The 19,533-nt window shown below is 39.3% G+C and overlaps 1 protein-coding gene across 1 annotated transcript; it reads left to right on the top strand.

The window, feature by feature from the left end:
• The first annotated feature begins 911 nt into the window (after window positions 1-911).
• LOC110375435 (neuroligin-1) lies at window positions 912-19,533 on the top strand. The gene is made up of 13 exons (XM_021333537.3): window positions 912-1,117; window positions 2,334-2,551; window positions 6,001-6,156; window positions 7,269-7,457; window positions 8,235-8,320; window positions 8,681-8,845; window positions 11,166-11,286; window positions 11,743-11,939; window positions 13,085-13,207; window positions 14,493-14,638; window positions 15,538-15,665; window positions 16,007-16,159; window positions 16,238-19,533. Exons 1-13 carry the CDS (start codon window positions 927-929, stop codon window positions 17,110-17,112), a joined length of 2,748 nt encoding a protein of 915 aa, XP_021189212.2. The 5' UTR covers window positions 912-926; the 3' UTR covers window positions 17,113-19,533.

Here is a 19,533-nt window from a genome sequence, read left to right as displayed (position 1 = left end):
GGACAGCTATGGATAGATGTTACTGGATAAGGGCGTGCCATAAGTACCACAACCTCACTGACTTACTTTATAAATACTTTGTTGTATACTTTATAAAATGTTTCTTTATATAATGTGTGAGGGTACAGAGAATTCAATTAAAGTAAACAATAAAAACCACGGCAATACTATTAGAACCACTAATAAATTGCACGATAAAACAAAGTCTATTTATATATACGAAGTAAACACTTGAGCTTGTAAGACCCCATTGAATTGTGTTCACATTTAATTGCAATGAAAATCAGTCTTTGGTTACATAAATGAAGCGGAAGTGAACGTCTGCACGAGCCGGGCTCGCGGTGCGCGGTGTTTGGGCGGTGCGGCGCGGCGCGGCGCGGACCCGCCACGGAAACGGCAAATTTCGTTTAGAAATGCGACGTTGTTGTCGTGTTTGTGTTACATTAAATTACAAACGTCGGGTTAGGTCCGTTAGGTAAACATTTTCCGTTACCTACTCCATTGTCCGTGGTCCGGCTTACTCCGCTCATATTTGATTAAAATGGAGATTTCATGAAAATTTGCTCCTACTATATTATAGTCGAGTGTTAGTACCATTTACGAATTATTTTACTTTAGCGTTACTCAGGTTCCTATCGATAACGAAGCTTTTTTATTGTTTCAGGTTAAGCAAATGGTTAACATTTGTAAAAGTTTCGGTAGTACTACAAAACAATGATTCGGGTAAGTGTCGTTCGTAGTTTGAATAGTGCAACAGTGTTACCGAATGTTGGTGCGTAACAGTATGTAATGTCAGTGTGCGAGGGCGCGTGAGGGCGGGTGTGTGATGAGCTGGAGGCGCGGGGGGCGGCGGGCCGCGTGATGCGCAGCGGCGCGCGCGTAGCCGGCGGCGCGTGGCCCGCGCCCGCGCCCGCCGCGAGCGCGTGATGCGCGCGGACCGCGCCGCGCTGCTCGCGTGGCTCGTCTGCTGCGCGGCCGCACTCTCCTCGCACAAGTACAGCACGCGCGTCGTCCGCACCAAGTACGGCCCGCTGCGCGGCATCGTCGTGCACTCGCATCCGCAGGTCGAGGCCTACCTCGGAGTGCCGTATGCTACACCGCCCTTAGGTAGTCTAAGGTAATACATTTCTCTTTCAAACATTACGTAGACATAAGCACATGACGTAGTATATGATACCTTGTAGTAAGCATAATTATATTTCTAAATTTGCAAGTAATATGAGATAAGAACTAAGAAGAATATCTACAAATTATTTTCCAAAGCGACGACTCATCGTTATGGATGACTCATTTTGCAAAGACGATTACGACATGCAAGAGATGATTAATGAAGTATGCAAATTGCAAATTGATAATGACCGCGGTGCTTGTAGTCGTTAGTCGTATTATCGACCCCTCTTTTCATAAGCCAGCTGAAAAGTAATTTTAAAATTAAACATGTTCCTTCATGAGATATTGAATAAAAAACTATGAATAGTGGTTTAACACGCAAAAATTCACGTGAATGGCAATATTCAGAAATGGCTGCTAGATGTCAATATTGATTAGATTTTTAGTTTGAAAACTAACAATGTATTGTTAGAAGGAAACATTTGTAGGTACACTCGCCAAAAGCTCATTTGAGTTGTGATGACAATATTTACCTTATTTTTACTCTACCCATTCTACATAGATATAGTACAGATATAAATTAGTCTAAGTTTATGTATAAACTCCTAAATATACATAAGAGTAGATGAGCTAAGATGAACTACTTTGCGAAGTTCGTGTATTTCGCCTAGTTATCTGCTGATGAATACAAACTCTGAACTTGAAACTGAGCAATCTTGAAACATGCCAGCGAGTGAAACTCTAACACAAACACAACTATTCGTCTCAACGGTAGTGTATACTTAGCTTTATGTGTAATGGTCAGGAGAAGGGAACCCAGCTTACATAGTCAACTTTACGCCGAAATATTCTAAAAATACATATTTCGCATGAAACGAAATGTAACGATTTTTCGGTGTTATACGTTTATAGAGTGCATACATACCTACGTATTTATGCCGTGTAAAAATATTTTTGCTGTACAAAAATATGTGCTGTCGGTGTTTCTGGGAATCGGTTGTTATCATAGAAATCTAAATATTTATGGTTTACAAATCGGAATATTGGTGTATCAACGATTGGAATTATTATCGTTTGATTTCCACGAAATAAAATGTTAACTAACACGAAAACCAAACCATGTTTTTGTCAATATTTAAAATACACAAAAAACATAAAAAAATGCTTTAAAAAATAAACTTTGAAACTGAAAACTGACGATTAATAATACGATTGTGACGTAGATACATGCCGCCGGTGACGCCGTCGCAGTGGCGGACGACGCGGCTGGCGGACGCGTCGGGGCCGGCGTGCCCGCAAGTGCCGCCCGCCGCCGCGCCGCGCGATGACGCGTTGTTACTGCACCCGCGCGCGCGCATCCGACAGCTCGAGCGATTGCTGCCAGTACTCGCCAACCAGAGCGAAGACTGCTTGTATGTCAACCTCTATGTGCCTGTTAATGGTAAGTTTTGTTTGTATTTTTTGAGAATTTCAGGGTAAGAGACCATTGTGCCAGTTTGGTGTTCTTTTGCAAGCAAACTAGCTTTGAAGCCAGGCTTGGGAAGTAAAAGTGCGATACTCTTAAACTATATTGCTTTGAATAGATGCAGATGTGACAATTAATGGTAAATTAAATTGTAGGATTATTAAGTTGTAAGCACATGCTTACCTGATTATCGTCTTGGAATGCCGTCGTATGTTAGTGTGTGCGACACCCGCAACGAGAGCGTCTGGTTGTACCCTAAACTAGCGGATTATGCTCCAGATATATGAGAATTACAGTTAGGAAATTCTCAAATACAGTTCCGCGGTTGGCAACGTGCCCGGTGAATGGCGATACCTTTGCCCTCTTCGCATACACTCTCATATCGCAGTCGGTGAACTCTGAGTGTAGTGAAATACCTCTGCCTAATCCTTGGGGATTACCGACGCGACAGTTATGTATGTTTATATAATGTGCACCAAGCCTTTTTCCTCTTCTTTCTCGTGTAGCACTTGTCTAATAGAGGAGAACAATGGTATCAACATAATAGAGCGGCCACGGCGACGAGGGCTCGCTGCTCATTAATCCTTGCCAGCGGTTTATTCATATAATTTATTCACGTCATTTTCCAGTTAATTCACTGTCCGTTAAACATGTCGCTTTAAAAATGTATTAAGCCAGATATTTTATGTGATACGTTTTCTGTGCCCTGAGCAGGATTTATTAAGCGTTTTATTAGCTTTGTTAATGAAAATGTCATACGCAAACAAGTACTGTACTTAATAGAAAGATGATAACGATGGTAATTAAGGGTAATGTTTAACTTTTGTGAATTTAGTTTATTTGGCGAACATGATATTTGTAGCCGTAGCACTCGTAGCATTCGTAGCACTGTAGCGTTGTAGCGTCGTAGCAAACGTAGTCTCTTGTATAATAATAATTGGATTGTAGTTGTGTTTTTAGAAATCACTTATTTGATACCTATAGGATATCACGAAGTAAAAGATATTTATTGGGTTAGATACTTTCAAGAGATCTAGAAAGGCTTTCTGAAATATATGCTTTATGCAGTGTATGTATTTAAATCCACGATAAATAGTCCATGTTGTAAATAACAAAATAAAGTCAGGTCGATTTTATTTTGTAGATGGAAGCAAAATGTTACTTAATCTAAGGCTCGTTACTTATGCGAATAATGCCTTTAGTGCTAGTTTGTTCTGTTTATTTTCCGAGCCTGGCATGAAGGGTTTTCTTAAAAAATTCCGTCCACGGCAAGGGAAGTCATTCGCTAGGGAACTATGTTTCGATATGAAAGCTAGCACCTTTGTAGTTAAAATCGTGCGGAAAATGCACGTCTACCCACTTAGTTTATAATGCTGTCAACGTAAAAGGGCTTTCGCTCAGTCAACCAAAAAAGAGTGACGAAATAAGCTGAAAACAAAGCGCGACCTAGTTTATACTAAATAGAACATTTAATTTAAAGTAGGCAATCATGTAGCAGGTACAACTTCGGAATTTAGATGACATGATGATAACGATGAATGCGGTAGTCAGGCCTAAATAAAATGGGAACAAAGTATACAAAAGTTTCAGTCAATAAGATATCAATCTTAATTAATAGATACACATGTCTTGAATTCGTACTTATATATTTTGCCAAGAATGCTTACATATTCATGTACCAACCAAAATTATAGCCCGAGAACCCATTTTAAGGGGTTAGTTTTGAATAGTTACCTCCGTCTAAACTTGACACGACTATAATTTATGCAAGGCCGGTTCAGCTGCGGAGCACTTAACGTTTCCCGGGTTATAAGCAAATACGTCAGCACTCACTTGTGTGGAAATGAAAGCAAGCACTTACGGGAACGCGTAAGATGACACAGAAGATGCATCGGGAAGAGGAAGCGGGGTCTATCCGCGGCGGAGGGTGTCGAGGCCTCAATTCCGTAGTGCATTGCAGTGCATCCTGCCCCCTGCAAGCAGTGCGGAAGTGAGGCTGAGACACCCCATATCCACCAGTCGACAGCCGGCGAACTCGTCACATCAATAACCGTGAGTCGTGAGTATAATGCCCAACGTTATTGTTATTCTGACATATTACTGTGAGCTGCAAAATGCACAAGTTTTATTGTTTGCGGTCAAATAATTATGGTTTGAACTAAATAGTATTGTAACCTTTCAACCGAATAAAGTGTTTACTTTGTGTGTATCTGTTACAAAAACCGTGGTTTTGTTAGCCATTTGTGCGTGAAACCATGTTGTTTATCATTAGTGTGAAATTATGAGTTTGTTTTCCCTAATATTGGAGAGTACATTCCTAAGCAGCTTTAAATAAAGATATGGAATGGTACGACGAAATCGCAGTGGTATTGGACTGTGTTGTCCAAATTACTGAGACGATCGGAGCCCCAGAGAGAAACCTCCTAACAATTAGATTACGCGATCCGTATTGGTTGAATCTCTCGGCCATCAAGTCATTGGGTATATCGAATCGACGAAATAGTGAACACAGTTTCGTTTCGGTCGGCTTTTCTTATTTAGTTTCACTTAAAAGTTTTATATAATCAATACATTTAGACAGTGAGTTTAATCTTTTGTTTTGGACTTTAGAAATTGATTAATATTAAAGTTCAATTTTCCTCATATTTCTCATTAGATTACTTGCTAATAATATAGTTAATTAATAGTATCAGATACCGGTTCGTAATTTATTAGAAGCTGCCACGAGGAGCTTCCTTCGTGATAATAATCTGGAGCTTTTAGGGTATCGTAATCAAATAAGATGATAAACAAGGAAAATGCGAAACTATATATAGCATCAACTTTTATATTTACTTTTTATTTACCTGATAATTTTGTTAGTTAATTACCAATCATGTTTTCTTCCTTACATGTTTAATTTATTTAGGTTTACCTTTACTAAATATATTATCAAGAGCCCAAAATAACGTTTCAGACAATTGTTTTGTACCAGCATATAAGATCGTTCGGGAACTGCATATACTTATTCAAGTACGCGTTTAATCGCAACTCTTACGAGTCTTGATGCACTTATAAGTTCGCAAAAATCCTTCATAACGCACTACACGTCGCGTCGTAAGCGAGAACTTTTCTATGAAGCGCGTATTTATAACTAGTGCATCCCAAAACGACTGTTTGCATCACTACATAGTATGAAACAAAGTCGTTTTTTCTGTCCCTATATGCCTGTCTCTTTGTTCGCTTAAATCTTCAAAACTACGCAACTGATTTTCAAGCAGTTTTTTTAATAGATAGAGTGATTGAAGAGGAAGGTTTATATGTATAATAACATCCATTAAATTCTGGGAAAATACTAATATCTCGTGCGAAGCCGGGGCGGTTTGCTACTATGATATACGTATGTGCTTGTCTGAAATCGCATTTATGAATGTTTGCGCGCGCAGGGGGCGAGGAGGGGGAGAGCGGCGGTCTTCCGTGCTTGGTGTTCGTGCATGGCGAGTCTTATGAATGGAGCTCCGGGAATGCGTACGATGGCACCACGCTGGCGGCCAATGGAAACATCGTTGTCGTCACCATCAATTTTAGGTTAGGTGTTTTGGGTAAGTTGCTGCTACTTTTTTTACGAATAATGATGCTATTAATGGGATTACAGTTCTGAATGGTTATAAATAGATACTGGATAGAGTTATCCATATGAAATATTCTTTGAAAGATAAAAGAAGATCTGATAGTAAATTAGAAATGGATAGCTGTACTGAACCACCATAATGATGCTGACAAGCGCATTTCTAATCTTTGTTTTGCGTGTAACATGAAACGATACAATGAGTTGCAAAAGATTTTTTAAATAAACATAAAATATACCCTTAAAATATTATGATCGTATTTTAGGAGAGGTGGACTTATATTTTTATATTTTACAGCTGCGAGCGACATTTGATGCAGCTGTAAAAAGACGATTTCGAAAACAATAAAACAAAAGTTCTGCGTTTCACAGCAACGAATAAAATTTTTCCTTATGCCGTTTTTAAAGTCGTAAGCTGATATTGATTTATTTTAATGAAAAAAATGTGTGCAGGACAATTTTTTTCTGAATAAATTATGACAGAATACGGTAGATTCTTGGTAGGTTCTAAGTGTTTTAGTTTCTAAATGAAATTCAAGCTTGTATTATCAATTTAGTAGATCCAATTTGCTGGACAATATTTTACGAAAGTGACAATGTCGTAACATAAATACCAAAATGATATACACCCTACACGCAATTCCAAATATTTGTTTTCCAAGTCACTACTCGAAATTGATGTGATAGAAAATATTGATTCACTTGTGAACAATTTTCGTGAGAGGAAACTTTGAATAACGATGACACATCTGGGGGATTGTAGGAAATATGTAAGTTTTCGTATTTACATAAGCATTGCTATCCACTGAAGTGTATCTTCTTAGGCAAGTATGTTCGTGTGTCGCGCAAAAAATACATTATATCATAATTTATTGAAGTGGTTCCGTACTGTTTCCAGCTCTTGTTCCGCTAGGCGACAGTGAAATATTTTGCATTATGAGCCACTATTTCTCAGCTGCAAGGCATCGCCGTAATGTGTATTTATGTGTACATTTTATGCTATGAAATAGTGTATATTTGCGGGAGATTATCGTTGGTATTATGTCACTTTGTTTAAAGTTTTTAAGTGGTGGTTGTTTGTTAAAGGTTTTTTAAAGACTGGTGCTAAGGGGTCGGCACAGGGTAACTTCGGTCTGATGGACCTGGTGGCGGGGCTGCACTGGCTGCGGGAGAACCTGCCGGCGTTCGGGGGCGACCCCGAGCGGGTCACGCTCATGGGCCACGGCACGGGAGCAGCGCTTGCGAACTTCCTCGCCGTCTCGCCTGTCGCTCGGGGTATGAATTGCTCATTAAATCAATTAAGGTTCCTGTCCCTTTTTGCCCGAACAAGAAGGGTTATGTTTTTATATCCTAAAAATATCAACCTTCATTCTTCAAATCAGCTTGCGATAAAACATTGTGGAACGACTGTTGCTGGTATTATATTTTGCACATATTTTATACTGACCGTAATTATATTGAATTATCCCAAAACGTCATAAAATTAAATTAATTAGGAATATTTTTAATGAACTGTCAGCGTAAACAGGAAGGGTTCGTAGGGCGCGGGTTGCGCGTGGCGCCCGCTAACGTGCGAGCGTACGCGCGTGGGACAGCCATTGTGCGTAATTATACCGCTCCGGGCAGATTTCATTATTTCGTGTCACCATCCCGTTTAGATCCTCCGTCACTTAATGCGATTAAAAGGGTCACATCAGACACACATGCACAAGAGGAAATCCTCCTCCGCGTAATTTGAAAATAAGGTCAACATCCCACTTGAGACTCTTCTTATAAGTTCTTTAATTTAATTTACTTACAACAGACAAATTAAAAAAATCCCTTTGTTCATAACTGTGGATAGCACGCCATTTAATTTTAGACTGACTTTAAGTCGCTTGTTACATCTTCGTGTTTAAGACAGGATACTTGTTTCAAAAAGTTCTTCATTATATTTAAAAAAAAAAACAAGAAACGGAGACAGAAATAAAAATGTTTTTCTTTATAAAAGATTTCATTATCTGGGTGATCCTTGTTCAAAATGACAAAATTAAATTAGGTTATCTGTTTCAGAACTACTGAAGCGCGTCATCTTGTTAAGTGGGTCGGGGCTGAGTTCATGGGCGCTGCAGAGGGAACCGCTCACGATAAAAAGAAAGGTATCGTTACGTTTAAGAATATCGGGTGTGAGCTTCGTTTGTAACCGGCGAGTTGATATTGTTTCAAAAAATAAGGACCCCATATTACAGACGAGGAAAGTTTCCTTGCATTCAACTTATCCAATTTGGAGCGAAAAAGTGAAAGTATTTTTATATATTTTTTACGTAAGGATAACTTTTCGTCGGTGTGTACAATGTAATTTGTTGAATGCCGGAAAAGCGACATTTTTTATTTTTCTTTAGCCACTGAAGCATTCAGGAAACGAAGGTTGAAATTCAAAAAGGTGACACTTTAAAAAGGGAAAGGGAAGGAAGTTCAAGTCCCTCATTCAAATCTTTAAGGTTTTTTTCTATGTGTAGGTGGCGGAACAAACGGGATGTCATGGGGACTTGTTGGAGGATGACCTGGCTCCGTGCTTGAGAAATAAGCCGCTAGCTGAGTTGCTAGCGGTGAGGCTCGACCCGCCGCGGTTTCTGCCCGGGTTCGCACCTTTCGTCGACGGCACTGTTATCGTTAACCCTTCCGTAAGTCTCATGTCTAATGCACTAATACTTACATAATATTTTTTTACAATTTTGTCATGTGTGGTAAACGGGGATAAGGTTGTGTAGTTGGAATAACTTTAAACAAAAATGTGAGGGGAAATGTCAAGTAGGGTTTGCACCTAAGCATCTCTCCCAAAAGTTCAACTATAAAATAACTGTGAATACTTCATGCCGAAGCGTTTGAAAATATATTGCACTTTTTGCTTCGTAATTAAAAACTAAGTATGCCAAATTGTTTTATTCTAGTTTTAGTTATAGAAACTTTCATCACACAAACTGGTTTATTAGAGATCGCGCATGTTTTCAATCTATCAGTCTTTATGAGCGGCAGCGTCGTACCGTGCCTGTTTTCAACTTCGGCCGAGCTGTATTTCGGTCGATTTCCTTTTGCGCCGCATTCGCAAATTCATCGCTAATTAATGTACTGGCTTCGGCCGAACAAGCCCTTTGACGAAATTAACAGGATGTTTTCGTTAACAAATTGACGTCGCACCTGCGTCAAAGTATCAATGTTGCGGAAAATATGACGCTTGATTGTGTGAACGTTTCTCTTTGTCTTTATTCACATTTTGGCTATAAGTACTACTGTTTGGCATTATTTGGACTTTGGGATGTATATTTGTTTGTTCAGGACCCAATTAACATTTGGTTTGTAGGCGTAATTATCGTATAGAACTGTAAAAAATATTTATTTTGAATTCATAAACCTAAATACGGAGAAACATTAAAATATTTAACAAAGTAACACAAACACACTAATTAAATTGTATAAATTAAGCTGACCAAATAAAATTAAAGCGACGTACTTTGATTCCGATGTAACGGTAATACAATTGTGGATTTACATTTCAATCAACATCGAGAGCCAATTAGAATATGGAACCGTCTAGAATATCACATGATTGCCACAGTTTGCCGGGCATGGCCTAATAACGGTCTACCTGAATAACATTTGATGCCTAACTATTGGCCTTCGAATACTAATTTGAGTTCACTATCTGTAATGTTAGTGGATACTTAATGTTAATACGTTTCAATTAATGTTAGTGGGATACAGAGCTACCCATCTTGATTTTATGAGAACGTATTATAGGGATTGAATGTGTCTGACCCAAAATTCCTACCTTGTGTTTGGGTCAAATAGATGTTGCTAAGGGACTTTAAATTTGTAACCGTTACAGTATAAAGATGGTCGACCACATAAGCTATCCTTAATCTTGTGGACGTTACTTCAGTTTTGAGGTTATTTAATTATCGTATTTTATTAAGCTGTAGAAATTATTTTCTATAGCATAGATTTGCACAATAGACACAATCACCTGACGTATAATGTGACTAACAAATTGTTTAAGAGCTTTTCAGTTTAAATACTTTAAAATTAATATAAAAGCACTTTTCAAGGTTTTTCGTATTTTAAAGTATTTCTATCTTTTCGTAAAATGCGGCTTCTTCTGCTATTTAAATGAACAAGTTCCAATTTTGCACGAGCTTTCTTTTCTGTTACTATCATTTAGTTTTTCTTATTTCACAAGGAAAAGCTTTTATTTCTGTGCTGACAATATAAAATTTAATGTTCAAATATTCTCATTAGAGAACGTTTTGAAAATAGGTATTATGTGTGCATAATTGAATCTTATTGTTATGATCTTGCATTGGCTATACAGCCAACCTGTATCGCTAATCCTTATTATGAGTATGGAATTAAAAGTTAACAATTCAAGCCTAGAATAGTTATTTCCTTATTACCTGTAATAAAATATTTCTATTAACTCATATACCACATGCGTTGAGATCTGTTTTGTGAGGCAGATATATAAAATTCCGGAAACTTTGTAAACTCGATTGCGTTCAACTATTTTAATAGTTGAATGTAGGTAAAACTGACTAAATGTTTTAAAATTCAGAAGTTTCTGCATGTATTTCTGTATAAAGTTATAGAACACTTTGAATTCTATTACAGTTCCTACTGACTGTATGAAAATTATCACAGGTTAGCATAATGAGCATAGGTACCTACCTGTTTATAACACAATCTTGAAAATACAGTTGTTTTTTCTTTTGCATCAATGCTTTTAGGAGTATACGAGTTTCTTATTTTATACACAATTTTATTGTAAAACAAATAAATACGATTTTTATCGATAGCCTAATAATTCTGCCAAGATTAACAAATGTCTTCATCTTCATGATTGTCTTCATGTTAAAAAAATACTGCTCACTTTTATTTGACAAAACAAAGATTCAACCCTGATTTTGTAGTATTAGATTCTTTTACAATATTAATTCTTTATTTTGTCAGGCCCCGCCCCCCACCGACAGTTCCCGATTAGGCGCCGGCGCAGCAGCAGTCGCCAACGCCGCCGGACACGAACTTGCCGACTTCTCACACAGAGAACTGCTGTTCGGACTCACTACCACCGGTAACAAACATAATCAATTTACTTGATATACCTAACTGTTAAAATATACATGAGTTCCTTACATACATATTTACTTTCTAGCTTCGAACTACCTACTTGATTCATTTTCATGATATCTGAAACTTCTTGCTTGTTACCGTAAGACACAAATGTACTCACGCATGTAATGCTGTCTTCATTATGTACCAGATGTATTACTCGTTGTACAAATAAACAGGCGTAATGTACGGCGGTAATATCTGTCTTAATTACGTCTCCATTCAAATTTATGAATTAGACTATTTATTTTAATTTCGCTTTATGGGTTTCATTTAACTTAACGGCACAAGCTGTATTTATAGTCCTAAGTATTGAAGTTGTAATTCACATGCCGTTTAAATACTTCAGAATAAATTGAATGAGGCTCCCGAAGCGTATGATAAATAAATGCAAATGAGAGGCATGCCTTCCTTGCAGAATCTTACCTGGAATTTAACGCCCAAGACTTGGAGTTTGGCTTCAACGAGAGCCGACGGGATCGCATTCTTCGCACATTCGTCCGGAACGCGTACTATTACCACCTGAATGAGATCTACTCGACCTTGAAGAACGAGTACACGGATTGGGACAAGCCCGTGCAGAACCCGCTCAGTGTGCGCGACGCCACGCTCGAGGTAACTCACTGCACACTGCACTCTAACACCCTGTATTATTGTTCACAACAGACCTAGCCGGTGTTTCTTAATAAACTAAGTGTAATGTGTCACAATTTGTCTTTGTACGCAAGCTACCCTGATTCCACGCCACGTGTAACTGTAGCATCCCTCTTACGAGTTTATACCCTTATCGCATAATTTTAAGTTAATTATCCTTGTGTACCGAGATTTTATTACAAAGTAATGTTGTTGTTATTAAAAACAAAAACATCACTTAGGCCCATGGCAACACTAAAACGCACTTGTTCCCTAAAAGCCTCGTTCGAAGAGGAAAACAGCTGAAACATCATTACGAACGTAATTGAGAAAAGCTTAGCTAATACAGTTGGCACAAATAGAAATAAGAATGTGATATTAACCGTGCACGTAGGCTTGAATATAAGAATAGCAGTTATGTTAGGACCCTCTGAATATAAAGAGCGCGGAGTTTCCTACTTCCTTATTGTTTTTGTTTCTATTTTGTGAACAAAACAGAACAAAATACGATTAGCATCATCGATACGAAACTGCTGAAAGTTGATAACTGTCGGTTGAGTTGACGTTAGTGGAGCGGCGCGGCCTGGCGCCGTCGGCTTCGCAGACGATCTCAATTTAAGCCTCAAGTGGTTTTCGCTACTCACCGAACGCTCCTTCGTCGTACAAAGGGAGTTAATGACGCCCTCGCACGATGAATACACGATGGGCGCGTTGAAAGGCTTTATTGGAAAATACTTGCAACGCCTAATAAGTAGCGAGACATTGTTATGATTCAGACGCCATTGCTTGTCTCAGCTCATGCAAATTGTAGTTTGCAAATTGGTTATTATTGTAAATCCTTAGTAATCGTTAGGGTGTTTTAACTTAACCGGACCTCAGGCTTCTTAAACTGATTTATACACATATATAAATTATTTTTTATGTTCACATAAAATAAAAACAGCTAATAAATCGCTTCAAATAATTCTTCCTCATCGTTGCCAACCGGGAGAGTACCCAATAGGCTAGTAGCATTACCATTTAAAATAGTTTTTAAACAAAACGCCAAATTATATAAAAATGTCGCTTTTTAGCTCAACATTTCTACCTCTAAAAATGTTTTCACACGAATTCCTAATTGAATACAGGTGCTAAGTGACGGGCGGACCGCGGCGCCGCTAATCCGGCTGGGCTATTTACACGCGCTGCGAGGTGGCACCACTTACTTCACGCATTTCCACCATCTCTCCCAAGATAAGGATTATCCGCAAGTAAGCTAATATCAGAGCTATATTTAGATCTGCTTTGTTTTTACTTTTGTGAAACTTTTTATGTAAATAGAAACAGAATTGGTGTTTTTGCACAGGTGTAAGAAAATCTTTGAAATATTGCAAGTTTTCGCATGTAACTTTATTTTTAATAAAGTTTTCTTTTCAATAAAAACTGTATAATGTATTATCGAGTTAGTATGTATACAGTGGACATGCACACTCAACATAACGTGGATCTTGGCAACGGCTTATCAAGCGGGGTGGTGGCGCAGCGCTTTTCTTCTCCAAAGTTGTTAATCTTCGTTTATGTCGGCCATAAAGTCGGTTTGAAAAGATTCACTAAGCCGAATGGACAAACAAACAGTTATATTTTGGAAAACAACATTTCTAAAAACACGGATAAAAGTCGTCTGATTGACGGGGACGGTCAATATGATGAATACAACGTACTGACTCTGAGTTTCAAAACTTATTTATTTTTAGGTCTTTCAAAAAAGTTTTTCATGTTTTTCGTGCATGCCTTTAAACTTTGTAAAAGTTGACATTCCTAGAAGCGAAAATTTCATTGTATCTCAATAAAAATACTTTCAAATTCTCAGAATTGACTGAGTGCAGGTTGACGTACTCCAATAACCTTTTGCTTTCATATTACCTGTGTTAGGTTGGGTTATTGACATTGATATTATTCAGGAATCCTAATTCTATCCATACATATCTATAAATAGTATCTTTATGATGTTTGCTTGCTAGAGATAGGTGTATTTGACATGACTTGTATGGGACTAATGTCAAAATTATATCTCTAGTCAGCAAATCAACAGATAGATAGAATATTGGTAAGGGCCGTTAGTTGTTAGAGCAGCCGTTGACAGGGCTGCGGTTGTCGGAACGTGTCGACGCACGTGCGGTCGCGGTGAATTGGACTGTCTCTATACACCTGTTTGTTATTTCGACAACCCTAGTGCTAGTACTTCAATGGACTTGTTAATAGAGCTATGCGGGCTTTTGGTTTAGATTGGGGTCAAGTTTGATGCGGAGTGGTGAGGATAATACGCGTAATTGTGGTGGCACTTTGAAGTTTACTACGAATATTATCTTGTTTCAAGCGTTGTTAAATATGATAGCTCGAGTTCACATTTGCAGTTGGTTTCGGGATGAAAGGGGACCAGCTGGGGCAGGAGAAGACGTCATACCCTAATTTCGCCCTTTGAACTTGTACATAAGGACCAAGTTTTAATGAGCAGTCCTAAGAAGATATTACTTAATAATGGTATTTTTTGTACAGAGACCAGGATCAGTGCACGGTGAAGAGCTTCCCTACTACTTGGGTGTCCCGATATCTCTGACGCATCATCAGCAAAACTTCACGCAGCAGGAGCAGCGAGTGTCCAAACTGTGCATCCATTACATCTCCAACTTCGTCAGATATGGGTAAAGATTTTAGTAAAAGTAGTTTCGAACAAACAATTTGTATAATATAATTTGATAAGTATGTTATTCCAATTATGTAGACTTCAAAAACTAGAAAACTTTTTTATACTTTAGTTACATTATATGTTTGTTGAAATAATATTATACTGCCTTCATCCAGTTAAACACAAAACATTTTACAATCTATCGTTCATAGCAATTGTGGAAAGTCTTTAGAAATACAGCTGAGGACGCTCAAGGATCTTAGCCTTGAGTTAGAACGATAATGAGAAAGATGGGTTTCTAATGTGATACAGTTGCATTCAATCATTCGATGTATTTGTCGTACCTCAGGTTACATAGGATTTCACTTTGTTATCAATGGCCTGTCTATCGAACATTTGGAAATTAAGCGAGTCCTGTATCCCAAAGTAGTATTAATATGAAATAGGCGCTGACACGAGTCTTGCTATTATTACATTATCGTTCTTTGGCAGTAAAAAGTCGTGGTGGCCTAGTGGGTAAAGACCAACCTCTCAAGTATGAGGGCGCGGGTTCGATCCCAGGTCAGGCAAGTACCAATGCAACTTTTCTAAGTTTGTATGTACTTTCTAAGTATATCTTAGACACCATTGACTGTGTTTCGGATGGCACGTTAAACTGTAGGTCCCGGCTGTCATTGAACATCCTTGGCAGTCGTTACGGGTAGTCAGAAGCCAGAAAGTCTGACACCAGTCTAACCAAGGGGTATCGGGTTGCCCCGGTAACTGGGTTGAGGAGGTCAGATAGGCAGTCGCTCCTTGTAAAGCACTGGTACTCAGCTGAATCCGGTTAGACTGGAAGCCGACCCCAACATGATTGGGAAAAAGGCTCGGAGGATGATGATGTTCTTTGGCAGTAAATAAGCTGATTATTTTTAGAAATCCAAATGACCCATCGGCAACTCCACCTCCAAGTCCGATGCTGGGCGAGACTCCTCGTCTGGGCCCCGATCAGACGCCGTACTGGGACACGTACGACACCATCAACCAACTCTACATGGAGATCAGTGAGTAACTCCTCATATATTGCTGTTACGTCGCCGAAAAACTTCCTGATTAGTTTATCCAATAATATGATACGGATTCCTAGTTTATGGTCCCCCGATTTTCTTTTATAGCTCCACTATTCGATGTCGTAGTAATACACTAAAATATATCGTAACTCTAAAAGTTTCCTTGTATAAGCATTTGCAAAGATCAGCATTTTGTAAACACAACAAAATAACACATTAGTATATATTTCAGCGTTGCCTCTAGGCGCTTGGATATTTGAAACTTTAGGGTCAGTCTGGTGACAGCTGCGGCTGCGGGTCGGACTCATTTATTTCAATTGTGTGGCGATGCACAGGTGGCAAGCCGGAGATGCGCAGCCACTACCGCGGGCACAAGATGTCTCTGTGGCTGTCGCTGATCCCGCAGCTGCACCGGCCCGGCTCCGACCTGCCCGACGCCGCCATGCGCCATCACCACTTCCAGGAGGACAACGCCAACTACTACGAAGGTATATAATCACGTATATTTTAAATACTTAATTGTTTCAGTTTCATACTATAAATCAATGTGTAATGTGACGGTACAGGCGCAGTGCGTGCGCAGTCGATGTCGCGCGCGCACGTGCCGCACGTGGTGGAGCTGGAGGGCGGCGCCCGCGCGCGCAGCACCGCGCCGCCGCGCGCCGCCGCCCCGCGCCCCGCGCCCTCCGCGCCGCCCTCCACCGAGTGCCCGCCGAACGCCACCGCGCCGACTGTCCACCCTGATGACGCGCTGCTGCGCCGCCTCGCCTCCTCCCACTACCAGTCCTACACGGCCGCGCTCACCGTCACCATCGCCGTGGGTTGTTTCCTCTTGCTCCTAAATGTGCTCATCTTCGCGGGGATCTATCACCAGCGTGGCTCCCGGCCGCGTCGGTCTAAGGATGACCTGGCTGAGGCTGGCAGCTCTTCGTCGTCAGATAACTACGATGGCAAGCTCGATTATGAAGTGCGCGCGTTCGATGGCAAGGGTTTTGGTTTTGAATGTAAATCTGCGCATGTGCCGCGCGGTGTGGGCTCTAAATTTGACCTGCGGACGTTATCGGACTGCGGTGAACCGACATTCGGCGAGTACAGCTGTTACGATGAGAAGCACCGGGCGGCTCGTAGCTCCATGCCTGACGTGAGTGTGGGCAGCGCTATTGAGGCGGGGAGCGTGGTATGTATTGACACTCAGAAGCCCGATATCCAGAAGGTGGAGGGGCGGCCGGGCGACCCGGTGGGGCGCACCAGCACGTTCGAGCCGCGCGTGGTGGACAGCTCCACGCAGGTGAAGTTCGGGCCGGAGGGCGCGGAGGGCGCGGGCGACGCGGGCGCGGAGGGGGAGGGGGGCGGCATCCTGCGCGCGCCCCCCGCGCCCGCCGCCCCCGCGCCGCCCGGCATCATGAAGAAGCGTGTACAGATACAGGAGATATCTGTATGAGGGTTCCTTGACGCCGCCGCCGAGGTCGTAGTCAACAAGCGAACTAAGTTGTGATGTGTGAAGCTATTCAAACGTGTACATAGGAACTTGTGTGAACTCATCTGGTGTACGTGTAAATATACTTGTATCTAATAATTAATTTTATTATTTTAAGAGTGCGAGCGAATAAAATAACCGGGGCCCTTGTGACTAGACCGTATTTTTCTATGGTTACGTGCTGGGACGTAGTAATAGCGACCACGTTTTCATTTCCCGAAGGATTGAGTGTGTAAGAATATTAAAATCGGGTAAAGTGAGCGTCGCGCTCGATGTGATGTGATTCATAATGGAAGAACATTTTCACATTACCGATGCCATGAATAGATGCGGTACCTGGTGTTACACGAATATTTTTCAGCTGAATGGGACAATCTCTGTTTGACTATGTCAAACTTCTGGCTGAAGATTATAATAATAATTTATTGTCTGCGATATATTGAAACAGTCATTTTGATGGCCTATTTCTTGATGATGGGATATGATGTTGGTGTGAAAGGGATCTAGTCTATATTCACTGTGAAAGGCAAACTTGGCTCGGGTCCTACTCTATGCCTGTGTTGTTTATATGACTCGACAGGGATTATAAACATACAAGTTGCCTTTTATGGTAATAATATGCCAGTTATAATTTATTTCTACTGTCGGGTATAGAACGAAGGAATTGTAGGCTCTTGTGAATATATACGTATTTAATAAATGTGAATATAACAATAAATTAGTGACAAAAGACTTAACAACCAACCGACATTAGCTGTACATACTTATATCAAACGAAGTGTTTCAGGTATGTAGGGTAAAATGACTATTGATAAAAATTGTTTAAAAAACATCGCATATGTTGTAATTTTTTGTAAAGTTACTTTTAAGTGAGGTGTATTGATTTTGAGTAGTTTTTGATAAGTAAATATTGAAAACTTATTACTTAATGGACGAGTACACTGAGTGTTTCTACACATTAATTGCAATTAGTCCACGCTTGTTCCCAAGTCTCAAAAGGTAATCAGGGTAATAGACGACATTGTCTACTCTTCGGTCCTCTAAAAGTAAGCCCCACTGAGTATCTCTCCGGAGGTTTGTACAACACAGATAAGCACGTATTCGTATCGTCAGGGTTCGTTTCATGACCCCAATCATTTTCATCGAATCGTAAAAATATCAAACGACAGAGCCCGAAATTCAAGATATCACCAATTAAAATGTTATTGTGCGTGAAATACATTTCTTTTATATGACTCTATTACCCACGATCGTGCGTTATCTACAAAGAATCATATATCTGTCTACATAAACTTCAAAAGAGTGTTAGGAGATTTTCTTATGATTACGCATTCAAGGAAATTGATATAAAAGCGCTGAACTCGCTTATACTTCCCGACTGTCAGTATATTACACTCTCATCTTGTTCAATGTTAGATAATTCTCTAGTACTCGTCCATATTTTTATCTTCACAGGAATTGATGATGATTAACTAATGGTGAGTAATATTTAAACTTACACCATTTTCCACATTGTGACAAAATGTGAACTTTAATAAATTAAATTTTATTTATATTTATTACATTGTTGTATAATTGATGAATTGTAAAACAAATTAAAATATAGGTAAACTGGAATTGACTTTTAGTGTAGGGGACCGTTATTTAAATTGAATTATTTCCTATGTTAAATTATATTTTAACGAATTATGAAATACCAAAAATGTATCATGTGCCAAAGTCCATGCAAAAATATTATTAAGTTTGAGGCCTTCCAGTGGAAGAGTCAAATTTAAATGGACGCCAAACAGGGTTCCTACGAACTTATTCATTTGGCATCGTCAAAAGAACAAAATATGCTGAAATTAAATAATTAGTATGTAATTAATTTATGGCGCAATTTTGTAAGCGAACTTGATTCGATATTTATTAATATTCTAGCATGTTCATATGGATATTTACATAAAAGTATTTATTTTCAACTCAAGTGTTGTAGAGCTTAAAAGATTTAAATCACGGGCTCTTTAATATCTGATATTATTTTAATAATACATAGTTGCAGCATCAGTTATTATGATGCTATTTGTGAGTACCCGCATAATACTCGTTACTAGGGAATTATTGTTTTTACACATCGATAAAAATGGATATTAAATTATTATGACTGTGTTTTAAAGCAAATACTTAAAGAAAAACTATCATTTGACATCCTTAGAGGAATTGTATAATTAAGTTGTTATAACATATTTAATAATGTTGCACTATAATTTTATGGATTTGTTATAAACAATTAGGTTAACATAAATATGTAGTTTGAAAGATTCTAAGCAGAACATCAACATTTTGTTACAATTTGGTGTTTAATGGAATGCATAAATATGGTGTCGAATAAAGAATTGAAATTTA

Source organism: Helicoverpa armigera, chromosome 6 (genome assembly GCF_030705265.1).
Source record: "Helicoverpa armigera isolate CAAS_96S chromosome 6, ASM3070526v1, whole genome shotgun sequence".
NCBI classification, from domain to species: Eukaryota; Metazoa; Arthropoda; class Insecta; order Lepidoptera; family Noctuidae; genus Helicoverpa; species Helicoverpa armigera.
Note: the sequence above shows the minus strand (reverse complement) of the source record. Positions and strands in the feature narration are given on the sequence as shown.

Coding starts and splice junctions, on each gene's coding strand:
- LOC110375435 (XM_021333537.3), top strand. CDS start 927: ATGCGCGCGGACCGCGCCGCGCTGCTCGCGTGGCTCGTCTGCTGCGCG. Junction 7,458..8,234: donor CGTCTCGCCTGTCGCTCGGG/GTATGAATTGCT, acceptor TATCTGTTTCAG/AACTACTGAAGCGCGTCATC. Junction 11,940..13,084: donor TGCGCGACGCCACGCTCGAG/GTAACTCACTGC, acceptor AATTGAATACAG/GTGCTAAGTGACGGGCGGAC.